Genomic DNA, 23,642 nt, shown 5'->3' with positions numbered 1-23,642 from the left:
TCTGCGAGCCGATGGAGTGTTCGACCTTTGTGTCGCTGTTGTATTCCAGCCCGCGAGCCGAGGTGGTAGTCGGACAAGGCGACGTCCTGCGGATCCATATTGTGTCCGACTCCGAGCCATCGGAGCCAGCTACTCACCTGATGGACATTTATCTACCATTCAGGGTTACGATGACTCGATCAGTATCCCGACCAGCTCACCCACCCATCCGAGGGTGCCTCCCGGGGCTAGGGTACGTTCTCGTACTCCTTATTCGTGCATTTATTTCTCTGTTATTATCTTACTGCTTATATGTTCACGGGACCCACCTCGAGCATCGAGGTACTAGGGATCGGGACAACCTGGTCGCTGGCTGCAGGTGTTGTTCACCAGAGGACTTCTGACAGCCTGATCAATGCAGAAGACAGCTCACCATCCGGATCATGAGAATACGGTGAATTTTTCAAAGACGTCACGTCGATAGATCCATCTTCTCTGCTTCCCGACATGATCAATAACTAATAGAAATGTCAATTAAAAAATGTAAAGCAACCCTCTGAATAATGATGCAACCATTAAGTATTTTAATTTATTAGATATTTAAGAGTTGAATGTTACTAGAATGAGCCTATATGAATACTTTCCGATTTATGATTTTATGTGTAAATAAACAACTTCTATGTCACCTAAAAGATTATTAGTAGATACTATTAAACAAAATGTAAAGCAAAAGGATTGATATACAAGTTTAGAAAAATATAGAAAATTTGTTGTTGAGCGGGACCAATTGTACTTCCAAATTTACATGATGATGGGAAAGAGAAATAGTCCATCTTTAAAATTAATTGTATGTTAATATATATATATATATATATATATATATATATATATATATTATCAAATTGAGCATAAATTTTTTCATCTTAATTAGATGAAAAATATATTAGATTCTAATTAGATAAAAAATATACTAGATTCTTTTTAAATAGCGTTGAATTTAGGAGAAATAATATTAAGCGGGCAAAAAATTATGTTTAATTTGATAATTCTAGTTTAAAGTATTAAATTTAAGATTAATTATATTTATTTTTAAATTTTTTATACTTTAAAAAGATATGAGAAATAATTAGGTAATGATATTGATACGAGGGAATTGAAGGAAATAAAATTTCATATATAAAAATGGAAATAATTTTTTTTTAAGATAAGGACTGCAAGTAAAATTGAAGTTGTAAGCAACTTTTTCATCACCTATAAAATTTTTAGATATATTATAAAAAAAATTAAAGCAAAAGGATTGATATTCAGAGTTTAAAAAAATATAAAAATATGCTATTGAGCAGGACCAAATTTACTTTTAAATATAGATATGTTATATTAAGGATTTCTACTATCGATACTTTCAAATTTACACGATGAAGAAAAGGAGATTAATTACGTGTATATAATACTAAGTTGTGGATAGCACATTGAGCAATCCTATGGATGCAGGGTGTCTAAATTGAATTTAAGTGTCTTAGTTTGAATCAATTATTTTATTTTATTTATTTATTTTAAGTATATTGTATATATTTAGGGTTTAAGATTTTAAAATTTAAGAATTAAATTATAATATATTTGAGTTAATAAGATTTTTTTTTTCTAATTTATAATATTCAAGATTAAAAATGAAAAATTTTCATAGGTATATTATATATATTTAAAATTTAAATTTTAGGAATTAAAAATTCGATTATAATGAGTTTAAGTTAATAAATTTATTTTTATAGGATTCTTTCTCCATGTACAGGACTCAAGAGTATTTTTTTTTTTTTTTCTTTAAAAGTACTCGAGAGTAAAAAAAAAATTTTTAGATGTTAAGGAATACAAAACAAACGAATTCGGATCTTCACCAACCCGCATCCACATTCAATGGTTAATAAACTATCTGTTCGTGCCAAACGGCTAGGATGTGCGAATCAAAGTGATGAGGGGCGATTACGGGCTAGCTGCATATATCGGAAGTGGATCCGAACCATTAGGATTTCCACGCGGAGACGGAGTAGAGGGTTTCCTTGCTAAGAAAGCTTGCCCGTTTGGCTTTTGAGGTTTGACTGACACCGATCGCGTCCCCTTTGTTCCTCCGTCGGCTCGTCGATCCATCGCTCGTCACAGCATAACGCTCCTCCGAAGAGGTCGTGGAAGGGTGGGAGTAAGGTCGGAATAGCCCCGAGATGAGGCGGGTCTTCGGCGCTAAGAAGGACAAGGAGCCTCCTCCGACGATCCAGGATGCCACCGATAGGGTTTGACTTCTCTGAACCTGTGCCTCTTCTTTTTCCGAAAACGTATGTATTTCCTAATTTTCTGACGTAGCTCGTGGCTTGATGCGTCATGCTAATTTGCTCGATCTCCATTGTCCATTTTGTTTAATCTAATATTTAGATTTATAGTATGATTCATTGATTTGGTCTGATTTTCGAAGAGTTGACTTAGATGTATCGCCTCATGAATTTTCGTTGATCTGGCTTGGTAATTTGCAGAAAGGACGAGATTGTGTTGTTAAGTGAAATTGATCGTAGCTGGAGTATAATTCTCCAGTGGAGCCTATATTTTATTTACTTACTAACATGTTTGGAAATAAATTTTTAATTAGATCCTTTCTTGCCGTACTTATTTTGTCTGTTTAATATTTTCAATCACTTCAGATTGGTTTACAGGGAATGCATCTGCATCGTAATAAACTTGATGTTTAATAAGCTAAGTTTCTGTATTTTCTTCAGTAGCTTCTATAATATGAAATGATGATTCTCTTGTATACATTCGTTGCTTTCTTTTTGGATTTGTAACACCTTTGTCTTCTGTCATTTAAATTATGGTAAGTTTGACTGTAGGCCTTATTCATTTTGCATTCTGATTTTTAGTTTGTGCTGTATGGACCATCTGGAATGGTCTTTTTGTGAATCTTCTATTGTCACTAAAACCGACATTTTTTTCAGATAAATAAAAGGGGTGAAACAGTTGATGAGAAAATCAAGAAACTTGATGCTGAATTAGCTAGATACAAGGAGCAGATCAAGAAGACTCGACCTGGTCCTGCTCAAGAAGCTATAAAAGCTAGAGCAATGAGAGTCCTTAAGCAGAGGAGGATGTAAGTTCTCTGTCTTTTTTTTCCTTCAAACAAGTAACTTGTTTGACTCAGTGCTTGCGGTGGTTCTGTCCAGATCATACATCTCATAACTCTTTCATCCTTCAATCCCATTTACTGACTGAATTTTGTTGCCAAATATATGAGCAAGATTTGTTGGTTTTAACTAATGCTTGGTATTGGTTTGATGGATAATTTTTATGTATATTGTTTCAGTAACTTTTAATTCTTATGAATCCTTTTGCATGGCATAAGGTTCCACTAACTGCTTCATTGTACCATTTCACCTGAGTATGCATTAGAGGAGTAATTTCTCTTGTGTTGAGCACTTATGGCTTCTGAATTAGTGTACAACTTTAGTTATGTGCCTGCATCAAGGTTTCAAAGATTTACAGCAGTCAACACTAATATTGTGGCATGGATTAAAGTGATCTAAGAAACTTGTGTCTCAACATGTTTTTTTAATTAATAGTTTTAAGTACTGTTACAAAACCGTAGAGCTTGATTTGGGTACCCATCCCAGTATGATAGGTTGTAATAGCCCTAGTAGGGATCACGAAATTATCCTTGAGTTGTAAACTTGTGACAGTATTTTCCCTGTCTTGAAGTTGTTGAAATTATGGAATATTAGCTTAACAAGGAAACCTCTTGTTTGTAATGTAGCCTTTTGTATTGCTATTGGCTGGCAGTATCATGTTACTTGTCTTGATTAAGTTTTGGTTAACTTTTTGACTGTTATTTTGCAACTTTCTAGTGATCTGTATCAACCCAGTGCAACTAAACTAATACATTTGATAGGAAGATCTTGATTGTGTTGTTGCCTCCTTCAACAGTCATCAAATGGCTTTGAGATGGGCACTAAGAATGTCTGTTTAGCTATGTTTAATAGCAGATCTTCTGAAAGATCTCAACTGGGCATCCCTCTTTGATGATCTTGAGAAATGTTGTGGAATTTTTATCCAATGAGAACATTTTGACTCTGAACTGTCCTTTTTGGTTGGATAGATATCGAACTGATTTCTCTCCTGCATAAATCAATTTTGTCATATTGCATGGATAAATGCACAATTTTCTCATCACCTGATAATTTCCACTTGCTTTTGCTCAGGTATGATGGTCAACGTGACATGATATATAACCAGACATACAATTTGGATCAAGTTGCCTTCGCTACAGAGGGACTTAAAGATGCTCAACAAACTGTATGTTACAAAGTCTCTTGTCTAACTTTCATTGTTCCAACATGTTTTCTTTTGCTAATACATAAAAGAACAATGACTTCTCTAGATGTCAGCATTGAAGACTGCTAACAAGGAGTTGAAAGGGGTGATGAAGACTGTGAATATTTCGGCTATAGATGTATGTTGCCTTTACTTGTAGGCTTAAAGATTGCTACCATATATTGTTCGAGGAGCCAATTTGATTTAGAGATTTGAAAATACAGTGTTTTGGTTTTTGAAGTATGCAATTATTTTCTGAAATGCAGAGTATGCAAGATGAAATGATGGATATGATGGATATCAGCACAGAGATTCAAGAATCTCTTGGAAGAAGCTACAATGTCCCTGATGACATTGATGAAGAAGAACTTATGGGTGGTATGACATTCCTATACAATTTTCATGTTATTTGCTCATTTCACCATTTGTTGAATTGATTGATTTTGTAAATCTAGAATGACTTGCAATGTGTTATTTTTTAAAATTTTTTTGGGTAATAAACATAGAGCTAGATGCTTTGGAAGCTGATATGGGAGCAGAGACGGAGTCTGATGCAGTTCCATCTTACCTTCAACCAGATAAGGAATCTGATCTGGACGCAGAACTTAACTTGCCTGTAGCTCCAATGGGCAATGCTTCAGCAGTGCCCAACAGAGTAAACCACCAGGTATATCTATCATTCAGTAAAATCATGTAAGAGAACTTGTAAATGTTTACAAGAAAAATTAATGGAGAATCACTCCCATGTCTTCATTAAAAATGGCACGAGTAATGGAGATTTTGTAGACTTAGTTACGACTCTATAGCCCGTATGTAGTATTCAAGTCCAGAAAGCTGTTCTTGAAAATTGATATTGCGCAATTATGCTATCTTAGCATTTTGGTGTCTTTTTGTCCATTTGTCACATAATTGTGGTATCCTGACTAGTCTGCTTGAAATTGTGCAGGCGGAGGATGGACTAGGCTTACCTGCTGTGCCTCAAGCATCACTACGCAGTTAGAACCAGTGTCACTGGGATCGACAGATGGAACTACTCATTTCATGTACTACTAGTGTGGATCAATGTAGTTAAGCACGACATTATCGTTTTGGGTGATGATCTATGATTCAAGAGTGCTATATATTGTCTGTCAACTGAAATAAAACTTGACCGGTGATATAGCTTTATATGGATAAGAGGTTTTATGTGGAAGCGTAGTGTGTATTTTTACGTGGAACGCGAGCATATTTCAAGTACTAGCCATCAACAAGACTCTACAGATGACTTCCACACTGCATCTAGAGTACAAGCTTGATATTAAAATATGGGAAGGGGAAAACCCTTATTTTATTCTAACCCTATGAGATCAAGAAGCAAAGTCTATGTGGTTGCAATGGATATACATTAGTCATTTTAGATAGATGCATACCATTGGCTAGAAAATGCTGGCTAATTCTTATTAATCCCATATTTGCTACATTAAGAGAAAGATGAAAAATGTCATCCTATTAAAAAACGATGAGATTACATCATAAAAATATGAAGATCAAACAATTTCCTTTCTCTGTTATGTAAATTAATTAGATTTCTTTGGATCTTTTTCTGTTGATATTTTCCGTTCACGAGGGCCGTCTCAAGTATCGCTGAGGCACCTAGGGAAGAAAAACAAATTATCTTAGGTCTTTAATATTTTTTTTAAAAAAATAAATATTTTTACTTAACTTTTTTTTTTTTATGTTATTTATAGATGATATTATTTTGATAGATAAAATACATGAAGGAGTAAATACTAAATTAAAATTTTGAAGAGAAACAATAGAAGAAAAATATTTTAAGCTTAATAGATTAAAGACCGAATATATGAAATTTAAGTTTAGCAATATTAGAAGTAATGAAACAATTGTTAAGATAGAAGATGATGAGTTGTCCGGAACCGAAAGATTTAAATATCTAAGATCATTTTTGTAAAACGATGGAGGGATTGAGAGAGATGTCTTACATAGAATACAAGCAGGATAAGTAAAATGGAGGTGAGAATCGAGTGTTTTATGTGACTGTAAAGTATCTCTTAAACTTAAAGGTAAGTTCTATAAAATCGCAGTTAGACCTGCTATGTTATATGGAGCTGAATGTTGAGCTATGACTCGAGCACATAAGCAGAAGATGAGAGTTGCAGAGATGAAGATATTAAGGTGGATGTGTGGACATACGAGGATGGACAAAATAAGAAATGAGAGCATTAGAGAAAAAGTCGGAGTTGCATCTATTGAGAAAAAACTCTGAGACACACGTTTAAGATGATATGAACATGTACTTAGACGATCAATAAATGCTCCAGTTAGGTGATGTGAAATTATGATAAACATGTATATCAAACGAGGAAGAGGAAGACCAAAAAAAGATTTGGTTAGTAATAATAAAACAAAATAAAATTTATTTAAATATAAATGATGATATAATAGGAGATAGAGCTTAATGACGTAAAAGGATTCATACAGCCGATCCCACTTAATAGGAAAATGTTTGGTTGTTGTTGTATCCTTTTTCATTTGGATTTGAGATCGGATTTAATTTCTTTTTAAAAAAATTAAATATTAATTTTAAAAAATAATTTTTATATAAAATTTAATTTTCTGCTTACTGTTTTAGAAAATATAAAAAATGGTTAATGAAACAACAAGAGAATAAGAAAAGATAGAAAAACAAAGATAAAAGAACATTAAAAAATAACACAATCAAAACAAACAATACAATTAAAAACTTCATGAAAATTAAAAAAGGAAAAAATATTTAAAAAGACTGGCATTCTTCTTTACATTGTATCCATAAAAAAAACTTATTATGTTCTTATTAGGGAAACAGAGGAAGAAAAATTACCGACGAGAGAGGAAAAAATGTATGAAATCGTTGATGAAAAAAAAGGGACACGGAACACTAATGTGAGATAGAAAAGTTTCAAGACCACCAATAGATTTCTTTAGAGATATTAAAAAGTAAAGAGTTGATTAGGTAAAATAAGGCATATAATTAAAAATAATAATTATAAAAAAATCTACCTCAAATAAATTAAAAATAACTTAATATCAAAAATGAATATTTTCTTAAAAAAATTTAAAAATAAATAAATTTAAAATGTTAAAAATTATGTCCACAATTTGAATAATTTTTTTTATAAAAAAATTAAATAGAAATAAATTTAGAATGTTAAAAAGAATGAGTCTCAATTTTTATTGGGGCCCTTAATAGACCTATGTCTTAAGCCGGCACCGCCATTCATTGATAGGTTTGGCTATTGCAATAAAAAAATATTTTAAATATGTTTGATCCTGTTCGAATTAGGGAAGTTGGAAAGCTGAGGATGGGACGACTACTGACGGGATGAAGACCTCGATCCTGTAAAATAAAACCAAATCAGGGAAGGGATTCCTGACGTTGACCCTCTGACGCTCAAGTCAGAATCAGGAAGAGAGAATGAGTAATCAAGAAATAGATAGATTCTTCCCTTTCCTCATACCTGGCGTACCCTTTGATACCTTTCTTCATGATCATTCATCTTCTCTTATTTAATGATATTAATTGCCAGAGGAAGATTTATTTATTTTGTCTTCCGTGCATTAATAATAGATGAAATGTTTTTCATTGTCTTGACTTCTTCATATTTAATGATGGACGGAGTATTCTCTTTTGTTTTCTCATCTCCTCCTGTGTAATGTCATTCCTTACGCCAGACAGGCGGTCCAAGTAGCTCATTTTCCTCCCGACCAAAACAACCAGTTACGGGTTCGTCCGTTCGATCGACCGACCCATGATGGCCATTCATCTGACCGGTCAGATGATCTGCTCGGTCACTCTCTGCCGACTGGGATAACTAGACAACTACCTTTAGCTGAAACTCTTTCTGTAAGCCCTGGCGTTGACCGTCTTGACTTTGACCGACACCGTGCCAATTGACCCTTGACAGGTGAGCTCTCTCTTATCGCCGCATCATAGGCCTACCCCTCAAATCTAGTCGAAGGATGCTACAAGTCCGATTGACTGGACAACTGGTTTCGTTGGTGATTTGTACGTCCGATCGGAGTGCTCGGTCCCTAGTATCTGATCGGCGCATCAATCAACGCTGGTCGGTCGTTATCTAACCATGACAAATGGACGATCGGTCCAATAACTCATTCTCTATGTCGAGCGGGACGATGAGCAACAATACTTGAGAATTCTCCAAATGCACTTCTTCGGGCAAGCGCGGTCGTCACTGACTTCATCCATATTTCTCGAAGCCCGTGCAAATCCTTGACAATATAGCCGAGAACGCACCCATCCCTTTTAATTAAGTGCATTATATGCTGTCCGATAACCGCATGCCATGTGCCCTTCTTTTTGCCGCCACACGTCTGACAAGATAGGCGGATATCCTCTGCTGACGTGATTAGTGCCTTTTCAAATTCCACGGCCAGATCTTCTTCTAGGTTTTCGAGACCTTGGATCGGATGGTTGAGAGCGACCGACGTGAGGTTTATAAGCCTCGCGTGTGTCGTCATCATCCCCACTTCGTGCCTTCGTCTTTGAGCTTCGCCACTGTGGCATTCCGCTTTTTCGCTGGTGATCTCCCTATACTCCGATGGTCTCCCTGTAAGCTTCTTTGATCGATTCTGTGTGATCTTCCTTGTAAGGTTATTCGATTGATTCGGTTTAGTGTTTGTTTATCATTCATTTTCGATCTTGTTCTTTCGTTCTCTTGATGGCAAGCTCAGCTCAACGTCCGGTCGTCGTCCTTGGACTCAGGTGCACCTCCATCGAGTCTAGGTTTGACGCAGGTGATGCGGAGAGTTTGAGGGCTGCATATTAAATTCCGTCTAACTATCAAATTGGTATTCCCTCTGCTTTTGACCGTCCGAGCGAACTGCCACCCGATTTCGTAACATTCTTCAGGGACTAATTTACCGCCGATCTGAGGTTCCCGATCCACCCTTTCATTTATGCTATTTGTAAATTTTCTTGTATTTCTGTCCACCAACTAGTGTTGAACTCCTTTCGGCTACTGTGCGGGGTCATTGTTTCGTTCCGCCAGCACGATATTTCTCTTACTCCTCGGCTTTTCCACTATTTCTATTATCCCAAATTGTCCAAGTCGAGGACTTTTCCTTTTCAAGCCCAAGTGGACTTAGTCTTTTTTGACAAGATGTCGTCCTCCAACAAACATTGGAAGAACTACTACCTTTTTGTTCGATTTCCCAAGCGGCCCAATTTCACGGCAGGCTGGTGGCTGGAAGTGGCGAACCAACTGAAACTCAAAAAGTGTAAAAGCCGCTCGGACTACCTCCATGTTGCTTCACAATTGGCCGGACAGAAATACCATATCCATAAATTGTTGCATAAGGGAGTCCTCTATGTGTTCTTCTTGAGCCCGATCCACACGAAGCTCTCGACCAGCTTAGGTATGCTCTTTGTCATCTTTTTCATTGAATCTAACTGATTGTTTCTCCATTTTTCCAACTCACATAATGCAAAGGGCACGTCTGGCCGACAAAGCCAAACTCGCGGATGCAGAGATCAATGTTGCGGTCGTGGCTGAGTTGGAGAACCGCGATTTACAGCCGATCGACTCATAAAAAGACCCGCTTGGAGAGAGAGAGGGAGCGCCAACCCTAGTGAGCGAGGGGATAGCTAGCCGGATACCCAATGGTGGAGCGGTTGGTGCATCAAATCCTCCCTCCGCACGACTGCTTGTGATTCCAGTTAAGGGGGCATCAGACTTGACATCTTCTGGGGAACCACTGATAAACCGCAAGAGGCGTCGGGCGGAGGCTACATTGCGATCCGCTTCCTCTGTGGTGTGGACCCCACCAGAACTAGCCCGCACCTTCCTTCTGCCAAGCTGGTTGAAACCTTGATGTCAGCTTCTGCTACGGCCACCGTTCCCCCTACATTATCTGATCGGACACCATCCCTATTCGGTTTGCCACAGGGAACTATTTGCGTGCCGCCAGTTCTTTCATGTCGTCGCCACCGAAGGTTCAAAAGTTTGGTATCTGGCCGGCATCAACGTCTCGGCTGTCCGACAGAGTAACCTCGGCCTAATCAGCCCCAAGCGGTCAACGCCACATAACGATGGTTTTCCATCTTCCGACTGAGGAGTGGTGAGAGTCGGAAGGCGCTGAATTCTAAGCCCCCGAGCACTAGATAATCATTCAGGGTCCGCTTGTATAGATATGGGCTGACGCCCGAGCCTGTGCAGCGATTATGAGTTTATCTGTTTATCTATACAGGCGGTTTTAATTTTTCGACTCATTTTTCCAGTGTCGCGTAAACTCAAGTGTGGCTTTACTGATTGGCAGTGAGTTTATCTGTTTATCCGACTGATCAGTTTCGAGTTTAAGTTTACCGCTTGAACGATGATGAAGATATTGGTTTAAGGTCGTCGCTTGACCGTTGATAGAGACAAGAGTTTAAGGTCGCCGCTCGACAGTTGGTGGAGATAAGAGTTTAAGGTCGCCGCTTGACCGTTGGTGAAGACAAGAGTTTAAGGTCGCTGCTCGACCGTTGATGATGACACGGGTTTAAGGTCGTCGCTCGACCGTTGATGGAGACAAGGGTTTAAGGTCGCCGTTCGACCGTTGACAGAGATAAGGGTTTAAGATCGCCGCTCGACCGTTGATGACGACAAGAGTTTAAGGTCGCCGCTCGACCATTGATGGAGACAAGAGTTTAAGGTCGCCGCTCGACCGTTGGTGAAGACAAGAGTTTAAGGTCGCTGCTCGATCGTTGATAATGACAGGAGTTTAAGGTCGCCGCTCGACCGTTGATGGAGACAAGGGTTTAAGGTCGGCGCTCAACTGTTGATGGAGACAAGAGTTTAAGGTCACCGATCGACCGTTGATGGAGACAAGAGTTTAAGATCGTCACTCGACCGTTGGTGAAGACAAGAGTTTAACGTCGCCACTCGATCATTGATGATGACAGGGGATTTAAGGTCGCCACTCGACCGTCAATGGAGATAAGAGTTTAAGGTCACCGCTTGACCGTTTGTGAAGGCAAGACTTTATGGTCACCGCTCGACCGTTGACGGAGACAAGGGTTTAAGGTCGCCGCTCAACCATTGATGGAGACAAGGGTTTAAGGTCGCCGCTCAACCATTGATGACGACAGAGGTTCAAGGTCGTTGCTCGACCGTTGATGGAGACAAGAGTTTAAGGTCGTCGCTCGACCGTTGATGGAGACAAGAGTTTAAGGTCGTCGCTCGATAGTTGGTGAAGACAAGAGTTTAAGGTCGTCGTTCGATTGTTAATGACAACAGAGATTTAAGGTCATCGTTCAACCGTTGATGGAGACAAGGGTTTAAGGTCGTTGCTCGACCATTGGTGAAGACAAGAGTTTAAGGTCGCCGCTCGATCGTTGATGACGATAGGAGTTTAAGGTCACCACTCGACCGTTAATGCAGACAAGGGTTTAAGGTCGCCGCTCGACCGTTGATGGAAACAAAGGTTTATAGTCGTCGCTCGACTTTTAACTTGTCCTGGTCAGCCCAAGAGTCTGGAAAACTTAGTTTTTGTTTATGTCGGCCTTGCATCCAGAAGGCATATACACAAGTACATTTATATTTGCTCACGCACCTCTCACCCCCGCCTGTAGGATTGGAGATGATTTGCGCTCAATGGCCACTCGAGTCATCTCCTGTTTTCGTCTTCCAAGTAATAAGCCCCCGAGCGGAGTTTCTGTACGACCTTGTAAGGTCCCACCCATGGTGCCTCGAGTTTGGTGACGTTGCCCACTGACTTGCTTTTCTTCCACACCAGATCACTGAACTGGAAGGACCTCGGGATCACCCTCCTATTGTAGTTCTGTCTCATCCGCTATCGGTAAGCCATTAGCCGAACAACCACTTTATCTCGCGCTTCATCCACCAAGTCGAGCTCCATTAACCTTCGCTCGCCATTTCCCTCGTCGTAGAGTTGCACCCCGTTAGATTCTACTCCAATCTCCACAGGAACCACCACTTCTCCTCTGTACATCAGTTGGAATGGTGTTACGCCGGTCGCCTCTTTTGGAGTCGTGCGAAGTGGCCACAAGACGCTTGAGAGCTCGTCGACCCAGCTACCTCCTGCGTGGTCGAGTCTAGTTCGTAAGTCTCTGAGGATCTCCTAGTTAGTGATCGCCTTTTTCTTGCCCTCTAGATCGACAGCGATGAAGGTAGTTGCTGGGGGGGGGGGGGGGTTCAATGATGGCGTTTACTTCCAAACGCGAGTTTTTTCGAGTAACTCTTGCTTCAGACTTGACCATCTCGACGTAACATCATCGAGCAGCTAACTGATCTCCTTTGACTTCTCCTACCTTACCGTCCACCGGGAATTTAATCTTCTATCAGTAGGTGGACACCACCGCTCGGAACTCATTGAGTGCCGATCGGCCCAAAATGATGTTGTGGGCTGAGGGCACATCTACCACTATGAAATTTATGGTCCCTGTTCACTTCAGGGGTTCTTCTCCGAGTGAGATGACCAACTTGATCTGGCCGATCAGCAACACTTCATTGCTTGTGAAGCCATAGAGCGGAGTCGTCATTGGCAGCAGTTCACTCTGGTCAATTTGCAATTGATCGAATGTCTTTCTGTATATGATATTTACCGAGCTCCCTGTATCAATAAAAGTTTGGTGGATTGTATAATTGGCAATTACTGCTCGGATGATTAATGCATCGTCGTGGGGGACCTCCACTCCCTCCAAATCCTTAGGACTAAAGCTAATCTCGGGTCCCTTAGCTTTCTCCTTGCTGCAGCCAACAATGTGGATCTCGAGCCACTGCGTATGCAATTTCCTTGCTCGGTTAGAATCTTCGCCGCTCAGCCCACCGGTGATCATTCCTATCTCCCCCCGAGCGACATTACTCTTGTTCTCTTCTTCCCTTGCGGACGGTCTGGTCCGTTTGGAGGAGGCTCGGGTAAGGATTCGGTCCCTTTGTAGTTGGAGGTGGCGTGGCTCGGTCGTCCTTTCCTCCTCCCTTCGTTCTGCAGATTGGCTTTGGTGACGTTGGTATGGAAGTGGCGATCGACAGCGATATCCACGTGGAACCGACCTACTAGCTGCTAGGTCGTAGCAGTCCCTGGTGTTGTGCGTCATCGACTGATGGAAGGTGCAAAACATCGGTGCCCAACTCTTGCCTCTTGGACGAGCGACTGCCACCTGCTGTACGACATGTGGCCTAGTCTCCTAGTGTGGAAGGGCGCCCGGCCGAGGCCCTTTAGGTGGTTGATGACGGCTCGGTTGACGCCGCTCGGATGCTCTTGCGGGCTCGACGGTCATCTCCTTCTTCCTTGCCGCCTGGACTTCTTCCACATTAATGTATTCATTGACCTTCTTTTGGAGATGACTAAAGTCCTTCGGCGGCCGCCGAATGAGTGATCGGAAGAACTCTCCCTCGGTGAGCCTTGGGTGAAGGTGTTCACCAACACATATGAGGAGACTGCTGGAATGTTCATCGATACCTGATTGAAGTGCTGGATATAGGCCCTCAGGGCCTCTCGGGGCCTTTGCTTCAATGAGAAAAGATTCACGCTCGTTTTCTGGTGGCGGCGACTACTAGCAAAGTGATGTAGGAATGCCGCTCGGAAGTCCTTGTTAGGACCTTGACGTCCGCTAGAGGGGGGTGAATAGCATCTCACCCAAAACTTTACTTCCTATAATGTTAGTGCACAGCGGAATACAAAAACAAACTAACAAATATGAAAGTTAACCTAAAAACAATAAGGAAGAAGACAACAAACCAAACACAAACCCTAACACAAGGCGTTTACGTGGTTCGGAGATAACTTGCTCCTACTCCACGGCGTGTCCGTAAGGTGGACGATCCCTCAATCCGTCGGTGGATTAGTCCCCGGCAAACTCCGGCTAGCTCAACCTCTTTGTGGGTGGAGAAACCTCACCACAACACCAACCAAGAACACTTGGACACAAGAGAACCTTGAGCACGTTTGGTGACTACTAATTAGGCTTTAACCAAGTCTAATTTCGTCACCTTGGCCGGCCATCCCAAGCTCCTTCTTATAGAGCTTGGAACAAATCAGTAAGCTGATTTGCCCGTTACCAGTCGACTGGTCCTTGCACCAGTCGACTGGTGTCAGCCCAACGGCTCTCTACAGTGCACCAGTCGACTGCTACAGTCACCAGTCGACTGCTACAGTAACGCTACAGTACTGCTACAGTAAACCCTAATTCTAGGATTTTACCTCGAGTACATTCACTCAGCACTCGTTCTCGCCCGACCAACCTAGACCTAGCCTTCTAGCCTCCTCCATCAGCCTTGCGTCCCTCGGATGCCTCCCCATCCTTCACGTCTTGCCTTCTGGAGCTTCCATCGGCCTTGTCATTGTTGTCGGGTCTTCCTTTGCCAAGAGGTCGCGCCTCCGGGACTTCATCCATTGCCAAGTCACACTTGGACTTACGTTGCCAAGACTACATGCTTGGACTTACACCGCCAAGACTCATCCTTGGATCACACTTGGACTTACGTTGCCAAGACTACATGCTTGGACTTACACCGCCAAGACTCACCCTTGGACTTTCCTTGTTGTACCTGTATCCTGCACACTCACAATGCATATCAAATACAACAATAAACCTAACTTAAACCTTTGCACAAACATCAAAACTTAGGGCACCTAGATTGCTCCAACAATCTCCCCCTTTTTGATGTTTGGCAACCTGTTTAAGTTAGGGAAACATAAATGCAATAAATATGCAAATAAATATGCAAATCAACTCATGCATAAATAATGGAACCTAAATCTCTAGGCTTCCCCTTCACCTAAGCTCCCCCTTGAGCTAGGATTTCCCGCAAAGGTAAACTTCTCCCCCTTTGCCTAAACAATCGCTCCCCCTTTACCTAAGCTCTCCCTCAAGTTAGGATTTCTTGCAAAGGTGTATAGGTTTCTCACTTAAACCTAGACTTCTCCCCCTTTGCCATACATCAAAAAGAGCTCCAACAATATCCCAATTGTTGAAAACATGTCATCCAAATTAACCATAAACTCATGTATTTATCCCCCATGGATCTCATACATTTAAACGAGTTGACATGGTCAAGAACAACGTTAAAAAAAATATTTTTAGGCTGGTATCAGTCGACTGAACTAGGTACCAGTCGACTGCCCCCTTTGACAGAACCTTACAGAAGCATTCTGTGGTCGAAATCTACTGTTACCAGTCGACTGGTATCATCACCAGTTGACTGATATCGACAAAATGAGCTTACAGAGGCATTCTGTGCTCAAAAACACTGTTACCAGTCGACTGGTATCTGTACCAGTCGACTGGTACCCTATTTCTGAAAAAATCAGCCTTTTTAGGTCAACTTCAGAAATGCACCAGAAATTCCCTAGACCTCCAAAAATCCCCAAATTTTGTGGAGAGGTCTATTGTACCCTTGTATACTTGGGAAAAATACATTACAAAATGTATCTATTACCAATCCCAAGATTGACACAAAACACAAAACTAGCTAAAAAGTTCAATTGAACCTTGACCTAAAGTCCTAGTTTTGGCTTCCTCTTGATGTATCTGCCCATACTAAACCATAATGCATCACTAGCATTAGTTTATATGGAATCTATACATCAAAAACTAATTTTCATGCAATATGAACCCAATTCATATTTCTATGCATGAAACTCAACTCAATTGTGCCAACCCACTATGTTAGAGACTTAAGTCCGTCTCCTAACCACTTGGCACATTTGATAACCCATCTACCATGGGTCCCAAAGGCTCTTCCTAACCTTAGGAATCTTAACCTTAGTCACCTCCCTTGGTGACTCATCCACTATGTCTAGGCCACTTCGGTGCACCTCGGGTGATACTTGGCCTACAAAACTCACATTCTTAACCTTAGACACATTGTCTTTGGTTAATTTCTTCTTGTCCTTAACCTTGGACATCCCATCCTTGCCATAATTATATGCCACCCTAGCATATTCCTTCTTATTGGCCTTGGATGACTCTCCCTTATCTTTGGTCACACCTCTCTTACCAATGTCATGTGCTACCTTAGCACTTGACCTCCTTTTGGTCTTGGAGGGACCTAATTTGACATTTTTGGGTCTTTGACCACCCAAATATATGTCAAGTCCTTTAGGTCCAATAATGAACCTCTCTAGGATTTTCTCCATTTCCTCAAGCTTTGTCTTCAAGGCTTGATTTTCCAATTCTAGGGTTCTAACCCTAAAGTCAACATGTCCACCTTGGGCATCCCTAGACCTACCCACCTTCCTAGGCATATGTCTCCCTTTCTTGGGATTAATGCCTAGGTTTTCAACCACCTTCTTCTCCTTAGGCAAGATAAGTTGTTTCCTTTTAGGTCTATCATTTGAAAATGATTTCCTAGGGTTATCACCTACATTAACCCTATTCCTATCATTATATCTAAAACCATAAATTCCATGGGAAAATAATTCATATTATTTTTAACATGCATGGAGGAATTTGAATTTGAACTTAAATTCAAATTAGGGTTTACCTTACCCTTTACCTTTGGAGCTCCCCCTTGACATAAGCCTCCATTCTTCCTCCACTTCTTCTCCCACTTCTTCAAGTGCGCCAATTTCTTGAGCTCTCCTCTCCTTGGGCACTTTGTGTGGTAGTGTCCCCACTCACCACACATGAAACACCTAATGTGCTTCTTCTTCTCCTTCTTCTTCTTCCTACAACTCACATTAGTTTCTAAATTAACTTTAGTGAGTTTAGGGTTTACCTCCTTTACCTTCTTGAGCGAAGGACACCTACTCTTGTAGTGCCCCATCTTACCACACTCAAAACATTTGATGTAGTCCTTTGTGCTCTTATTGGTAGTTGAGGTGGAGGGTTGAGCTTCCAATATCTCATCTTCCTTGGATTGCTCTTCTTCCTCTTCACTTGAAGATGTGGACGACTCCACTTCTTTCTCCCTTGAAGATGTGGATGATACCTCCTCATCTTCCTTCTCCTCCTCGGATGTTGAACACGTATCAACATTCGATTGGTCCTTCTCCTCTTGGACCAATGAGTCATTCTCCTTGGGCTCCTCCTCTCCTTGGATTGGTGTAGGACTCTCATGAAGCGCAATTACCTTTTTCCAAAGGTCACTTGCGTTCTCGTATTCACCTACATTCAATATCGCATTAAGAGGTAATAAATTAATTAAAATTTTAGTTACCTCCTTGTCCGTCTCCGATTGCTCCCTTTGCTCCTTGGTCCAATATCGACGTCGGAGACGTTTTCCCTTCTTGTCAGTTGGAGTTTTAAACGGTTCCTCCAACGCAATCCATTGGTCCCAATTCATTTGGAACCACATCTCCATCCGCTTCCTCCAATAGTCAAAGTCCTCGCGCTCGTATGGAGGTGGGATTTGGATGTCCCATCCGAGAGGTCCCTCCGACTCCATCTTCTTCCTCTAGCTGCTCTCTTGGCGATTAGTCCAACAAGAGCTCACCTTGCTCTGATACCACTTGTTAGGACCTTGACGTCCGCTAGAGGGGGGGGGGTGAATAGCGTCTCACCCAAAACTTTACTTCCTATAATGTTAGTGCACAGCGGAATACAAAAACAAACTAACAAATATGAAAGTTAACCTAAAAACAATAAGGAAGAAGACAACAAACCAAACACAAACCCTAACACAAGGCGTTTACGTGGTTCGGAGATAACTTGCTCCTACTCCACGGCGTGTCCGTAAGATGGACGATCCCTCAATCCGTCGGTGGATTAGTCCCCGGCAAACTCCGGCTAGCTCAACCTCCTTGTGGGTGGAGAAACCTCACCACAACACCAACCAAGAACACTTGGACACAAGAGAACCTTGAGCACGTTTAGTGACTACTAATTAGGCTTTAACCAAGTCTAATTTCGTCACCTTGGCCGGCCATCCCAAGTTCCTTCTTATAGAGCTTGGAACAAATCAGTAAGCTGATTTGCCCGTTACCAGTCGACTGGTCCTTGCACCAGTCGACTGGTGTCAGCCCAACGACTCTCTCAACGGCTCTCTACAGTGCACCAGTCGACTGCTACAGTACTGCTACAGTATGCTATAGTACTGCTACAGTAAACCCTAATTCTAGGATTTTACCTCGAGTACATTCACTCAGCACTCGTTCTCGCCCGACCAACCTAGACCTAGCCTTCTAGCCTCCTCCATCAGCCTTGCGTCCCTCGGATGCCTCCACATCCTTCACATCTTGCCTTCTGGAGCTTCCATCGGCCTTGTCATTGTTGTCGGGTCTTCCTTTGCCAAGAGGTCGCGCCTCCGGGACTTCATCCATTGCCAAGTCACACTTGGACTTACGTTGCCAAGACTATATGCTTGGACTTACACCGCCAAGACTCATCCTTGGACTTTCCTCCTTTGCCAAGATCACACTTGGACTTACGTTGCCAAGACTACATGCTTGGACTTACACCGCCAAGACTCACCCTTGGACTTTCCTTGTTGTACCTGTATCCTGCACACTCACAATGCATATCAAATACAACAATAAACCTAACTTAAACCTTTGCACAAACATCAAAACTCAGGGCACCTAGATTGCTCCAACAGTCCTTAAGCTATGGATCGAGCTGTTCGATAGCCGTTTGAACCATCGTTGCGTTGATCTAGATAGAGTAGTAAGGAAGACTCGGCATTTCACCTCGTCCGTGTACTGATGAAGGGTGGCCCCATTGTCAAACTTGACTAAATGATCGTTGGGATCAGTTGCTCCATTGTACTCTCCGATCGTCAGTGGGGTGTAATGGTTTGGCAGAGGGTCATTTAGGATCCCCTCCGAAAATTATTGATTGACCTGCTCGGGCGAGTTGTCTTCCCTTGGCGCTTTTCCCTTTCATGTGTCCGTACGGGTGCCTCATCCGAGGATGATCCCTGGTCTCTATCTACTCGACCCCTTTCTTCTGGGGGGAGCCCACAATAGCACTCGGTTGAAGGGGACTGGCGTATTACGGGCGTTCCCATAGGAGCCGATCGATCTCTTATTTGGCTCCCTAAATGAAAATTGATCCGCTCGATCTTCTCTTTCGGCCTGTCGACTTGCTGCAGAGGCAGCAAGCTCATGCGTTGGCCGATTGCCCAACGCCTGTTGCTGTTGCTCCAATATCTTCGTCACTCGAGCTTGTATTAGTGCATCAAGATCTTCTCGCTTCAGCACCACTGTTATGAGTCGTCCAACATCTCCCATCTTCTTATTTGGATGTAGGCTATGTTCCCACAGACGGTGCTAAAATGATCCTGTCCGAATGAAGGAAACTGGAAAGCTGGGGATGGGGTGACTATTGATGGGATGAAGACCTCGATCCTGCAAAACAAAACCAAACCAGAGAAGAGGTCCCTGATGTTGGCCCTCCGACGCTCAAGTCAGAATCAGGAAAAGAGAATGAGTACTCAAGAAATAGATAAATCTTCCCTTTCCGCATTCCTGGTGTACCCTTTTATACCTTTCTTCGTGATCGTTCATTTGCCCTTATTTAATGATATTAATTGTTAGAGGAAGACTTCTTTGTCTTGTCTTCCGTGCATTAATGATAGATGGAGTGTTCTTCTTTGTCTTGGCTTCTTCATATTTAATGATGAACGGAGTGTTCTCTTTTGTTTCCTCATCTCCTCCTGTGTAATATCAATCCTTACGCCGGACGGGCGGTCTTATCGGCTCATTTTCCTCCCGATCGAAATAACTGGTTACGAGTTTGTTCGTTTGGCCGACCGACCCATGATGGTCATTCGTCTGATCGACCGGATGATCCACTTGGCCACTTTCTGCCGACTGGGATAACCAGATAGCCTCCTTTGGTCGAGACTCTTTTCGTAAGTCCTGGCGTTGACCGTCTTGACTTTGACCAACACCATGCCACTTGACCCGTGACAGGTGGACTCTCCCTTATCGCCGCATCAATGTTAATTCAATTTTAATTTATTTTCTTATATTAAGATTTTTAAAACCATTAACTACATTGTAAAGATCTGAAGGCAGAATGAACTCTCTCCATTGTTTCTCTGCCTCCATACGATAAAATCTTGTTCTTGAATAGAATGTAGCCGCAGTGGCACTTAAGTAGATGTTAGTTTGCTGAAAATCTTATCCATGTGTATCGACCCAGTCAATTTGGCACCCTAATACCAGCAGCCATAGTCATATTGGTTCACTGTAATCCCCTTGCAACTACTGTTCTCGAACAACAAAGGCAGTATTTCAGCAAGCAATCTGGAATTCGGCGTCCACAGGAATTGGTATTCGGGCGGCAGAGTTACTTCAGTTTTCCGGATTAACTTGAGATAATAGCTCTTTTCAAGTTTCCTGCTGAAATCCCAAGTAGAAGAGGTAACTTCTTTCATCTCCAAAATTATTGCTAGTGGCCTTCCCCTGTCCTCGCATTTGCAATTGCCAATGTAAATTCAGCTTGTTATTTGCAAATAGACTAAAATTTGAAAAGAAAAAAGAACAATAGACTAGCGAAAATAGATTGCTTCTGCTTTAAGAGTCCACTTAGAAGATCAATCCACAAATTCGAAGGAGACATTATAGAATAAACGAACAGCTACAAGTCCAAGAAAAACTCAAGACAACCACTACACCACAGGGAACCCCAGAGAATTCTTTCAAACTACGTTAGGCACCACACACTAAATTGAGAGTCAGTAAATGGGCAGCTTCCTTCGCTTGTACTGCACCATCACTTCACCTTTTACTCCGACAACCATCGCATTCCAATCATTTTCTGGGAATGGAGATATCAGCTCGAACTCAAAGTTCCTCAGCAGGTGACTCCATATAGCCTTAATCTGCAAGTACGCAAAAGGTTCTCCCAGGCACCCATGCCTTCCTCCTCCAAATGAGATGTATGAGAAGGCCCCTGCAGCTTTGTCTTCCTCCCTTCCAGGTGCAAACCTATCAGGATCATATGAATCTGGATCCTTGAAAATGTAGGGCAGCCGGTTGGCAAAAGCTGGGGACGTTGCAACAATATGGCCCTTGGGGATATCATATTCTTTCCCTTCTCTTGTGGTGACACTGAAGTCATCATGTGAGTAGCGCAGAAGCATTATCAATGGTGGATGAAGTCTGAGAGCTTCCTTAATACATCTGTAGAGAACGTCCATCTCAGATAGGATGTCATGATTCACTTTGTCACCGTGCCTCCTCATGATCTCCTTCTGCTCCTCGAGAGCAGCTGCAAGATACTTCTTGAAACGGAGCATATATGCTCCAGTCCAGGTCGAAGTGATGGAACTGGTGTGTTGTCCTGCAAAGAGGGCAGCAATCAGCAGACCAGTGATCTCTCCTTCTGTCGTCGATCTTCCGTCTTTGTACTTTGAATCAATGAAGCACTGCAGCATATCGTCGTCAGATTTCCCAGAACTCTTGCGTGACTTGATGATGGTGGAAAAAATCTCAGCTATCCTAGCACGGGCACGATCACGCCGGCGGTGGGCAGGGATAGGAAGATAAGGGAATATAACGCTAATTGGGCGCATGCCATTGTCAAGATCATGAAATAGGGCAGAGACATCGTCAAAAAGCTTGTCCCTTACCTCCCTCCCTAACAGGCATCGGCTTGCAGTCAATATGATGAGATGTTCCAGCTCATACTTCAAGTCTACTGTGCCACTCTCACCCCATTTTGAGAAGTAATCCTGGAGCATTCACAATGACTTATTAGGATCACCTAATTCTGTGTAACATCAACAAAACAATGTGCAAGATCCATGTCCCAGTAAAATTGACAATTCTTACACAGACCTTGAACGAAAAAAATTCCACTTCATTAGCTTATTATTGGCATATATTGTGACTATTGCAACTTATGCAGCAAATCAGAGGCAACCAAAGAACAGAACAATAACATGAACTCTCAGAAAAATTGCATCCTCAATCACTAGATCTAGATGAGTCTGCAACCATCATTATCATTCATGCTAAGGTTTATGCAAACTAGAGGAATACTTGAAGTTGCAATGGATTTATTTTAAAAGAAAATTACACCTAATTATTCAGTTCAATATTAAAATGAGCTCAAACGTCCTCACAATGTTGATATCAAGAAAGAACAAGGGCCATAAACGTCACAAATCATCAACACAAGTTGGATTACATGTGACATCAGCATAAAAAATATCTCACCAATAATTGTTCCTGTAAGTTCTCTGATTCTACCAAATTCTATTAACATTTACGTTAGTAAAACATACTCAATAAGAGTTATTTAACCAGAGATACGAGCCGAGGAAAGTTGATTCAATTATGCTATTCACAATTACGATAGGTGATATAGATCTGAGCCCGTGGAATATGTCAAATCCATAGGAAGATCAAGTGCTTCGGAGCAAATAATGTTAACCTCCAGAATGTTTTCTCATGAGAATTGAGATGGAAGGATCTGTTTCTTGACAAATGCAATTGAAGCATATCATGGATCTAAAGATTGATTATTTTACCAAATTAATTAAGCCTATAGACTAACATGCGGTGTAAGACTGAAGCCACTATGCATAGGTCCGAATTATCATCACCACAAATGGGAGGGGGGCAAGGGGGGATGATTACCTCAGCCTCGGTCACCATCTGGTCCACATAACCCCTGAGTTTTGTCACTCTAAGCGATTCCGTGAAGAATCGGAACTGCTCCTGCCTGACCGAGTAGTCCACATCGAAGACGACGCCCGGCCCGAAGGTGGGCACGTTGAACTGGTACACCTCCTGCTGGCTGAGTTGCGCCTCCGGCGCCTTGAAGAAGTGCGCCGAGACCTCCGGTCCAACGAAGAAGGTAATCTTGCGGTTCAAGATGTTCACCGTGAACACGCCACCGAGCTTCGCGTACTCCTCCCGGATCATCGGGATGGGGCCCTTCATGAACCGCAGCAGCCCGCCGACGACAGGAAGCGCAGACACTGTCGGCGGCAGCCGCTTCTTGCCCCTGGGCGCCAGGATGGCGGCGATGAACTTCGCCAGGACAAGCGTCGCCACGAAGAGCAGCCCCACCGCGAGGAACTTGTGCTCCTTCAGATCCATCGCCACAACCATGATCTGCGAAGGGAAACACTAGCCAGCTCAGATCTCCCTGGTCCAAACCTTGGGATTTCACTACAATAAGGTCGGGATCTCGCAACAAAAGAGAGATCAAGAAAAACTAACACAAATCTAACAACAAAGAAGGGAAATCGAAAGCATTGGTACCTGGAGGAGAAACGATTAGGGTTGCAGAAGCGTTGGAGTCGGATGCGATCGAGAAATGGAGGCGAAATGCTTAAATAGCAGCTCGGATCAGTGGAGTCTCTCCGTGCGGATTGGAGAGGTGGGCACGGTGTAAGATAGGGGAGGCTTTCAAGTCCATCAAA

General features: G+C 42.1%; 2 protein-coding genes across 2 annotated transcripts; one reads left to right on the top strand and one right to left on the bottom strand.

The window, feature by feature from the left end:
* Positions 1-2,045: 2,045 nt before the first annotated feature.
* On the top strand, positions 2,046-5,515 carry LOC121967513 (vacuolar protein sorting-associated protein 60.2-like). Its single transcript, XM_042517795.1, has 7 exons — positions 2,046-2,261; positions 2,955-3,106; positions 4,212-4,305; positions 4,391-4,462; positions 4,590-4,701; positions 4,830-4,990; positions 5,270-5,515. The coding sequence occupies exons 1-7, from the start codon at positions 2,193-2,195 to the stop codon at positions 5,321-5,323; spliced, it is 714 nt and encodes a 237-aa protein (XP_042373729.1). The 5' UTR covers positions 2,046-2,192; the 3' UTR covers positions 5,324-5,515.
* Positions 5,516-20,757: 15,242 nt separating this feature from the next.
* On the bottom strand, positions 20,758-23,642 carry LOC121967512 (obtusifoliol 14-alpha demethylase). Its single transcript, XM_042517794.1, has 3 exons — positions 23,482-23,642; positions 22,852-23,331; positions 20,758-21,941 (listed from the first exon to the last, which is right to left on the bottom strand). The coding sequence occupies exons 2-3, from the start codon at positions 23,326-23,328 to the stop codon at positions 20,943-20,945; spliced, it is 1,476 nt and encodes a 491-aa protein (XP_042373728.1). The 5' UTR covers positions 23,329-23,331; positions 23,482-23,642; the 3' UTR covers positions 20,758-20,942.

Source organism: Zingiber officinale, chromosome 3B (assembly GCF_018446385.1).
Source record: "Zingiber officinale cultivar Zhangliang chromosome 3B, Zo_v1.1, whole genome shotgun sequence".
Taxonomy (NCBI): domain Eukaryota; kingdom Viridiplantae; phylum Streptophyta; class Magnoliopsida; order Zingiberales; family Zingiberaceae; genus Zingiber; species Zingiber officinale.
Note: the sequence above shows the minus strand (reverse complement) of the source record. Positions and strands in the feature narration are given on the sequence as shown.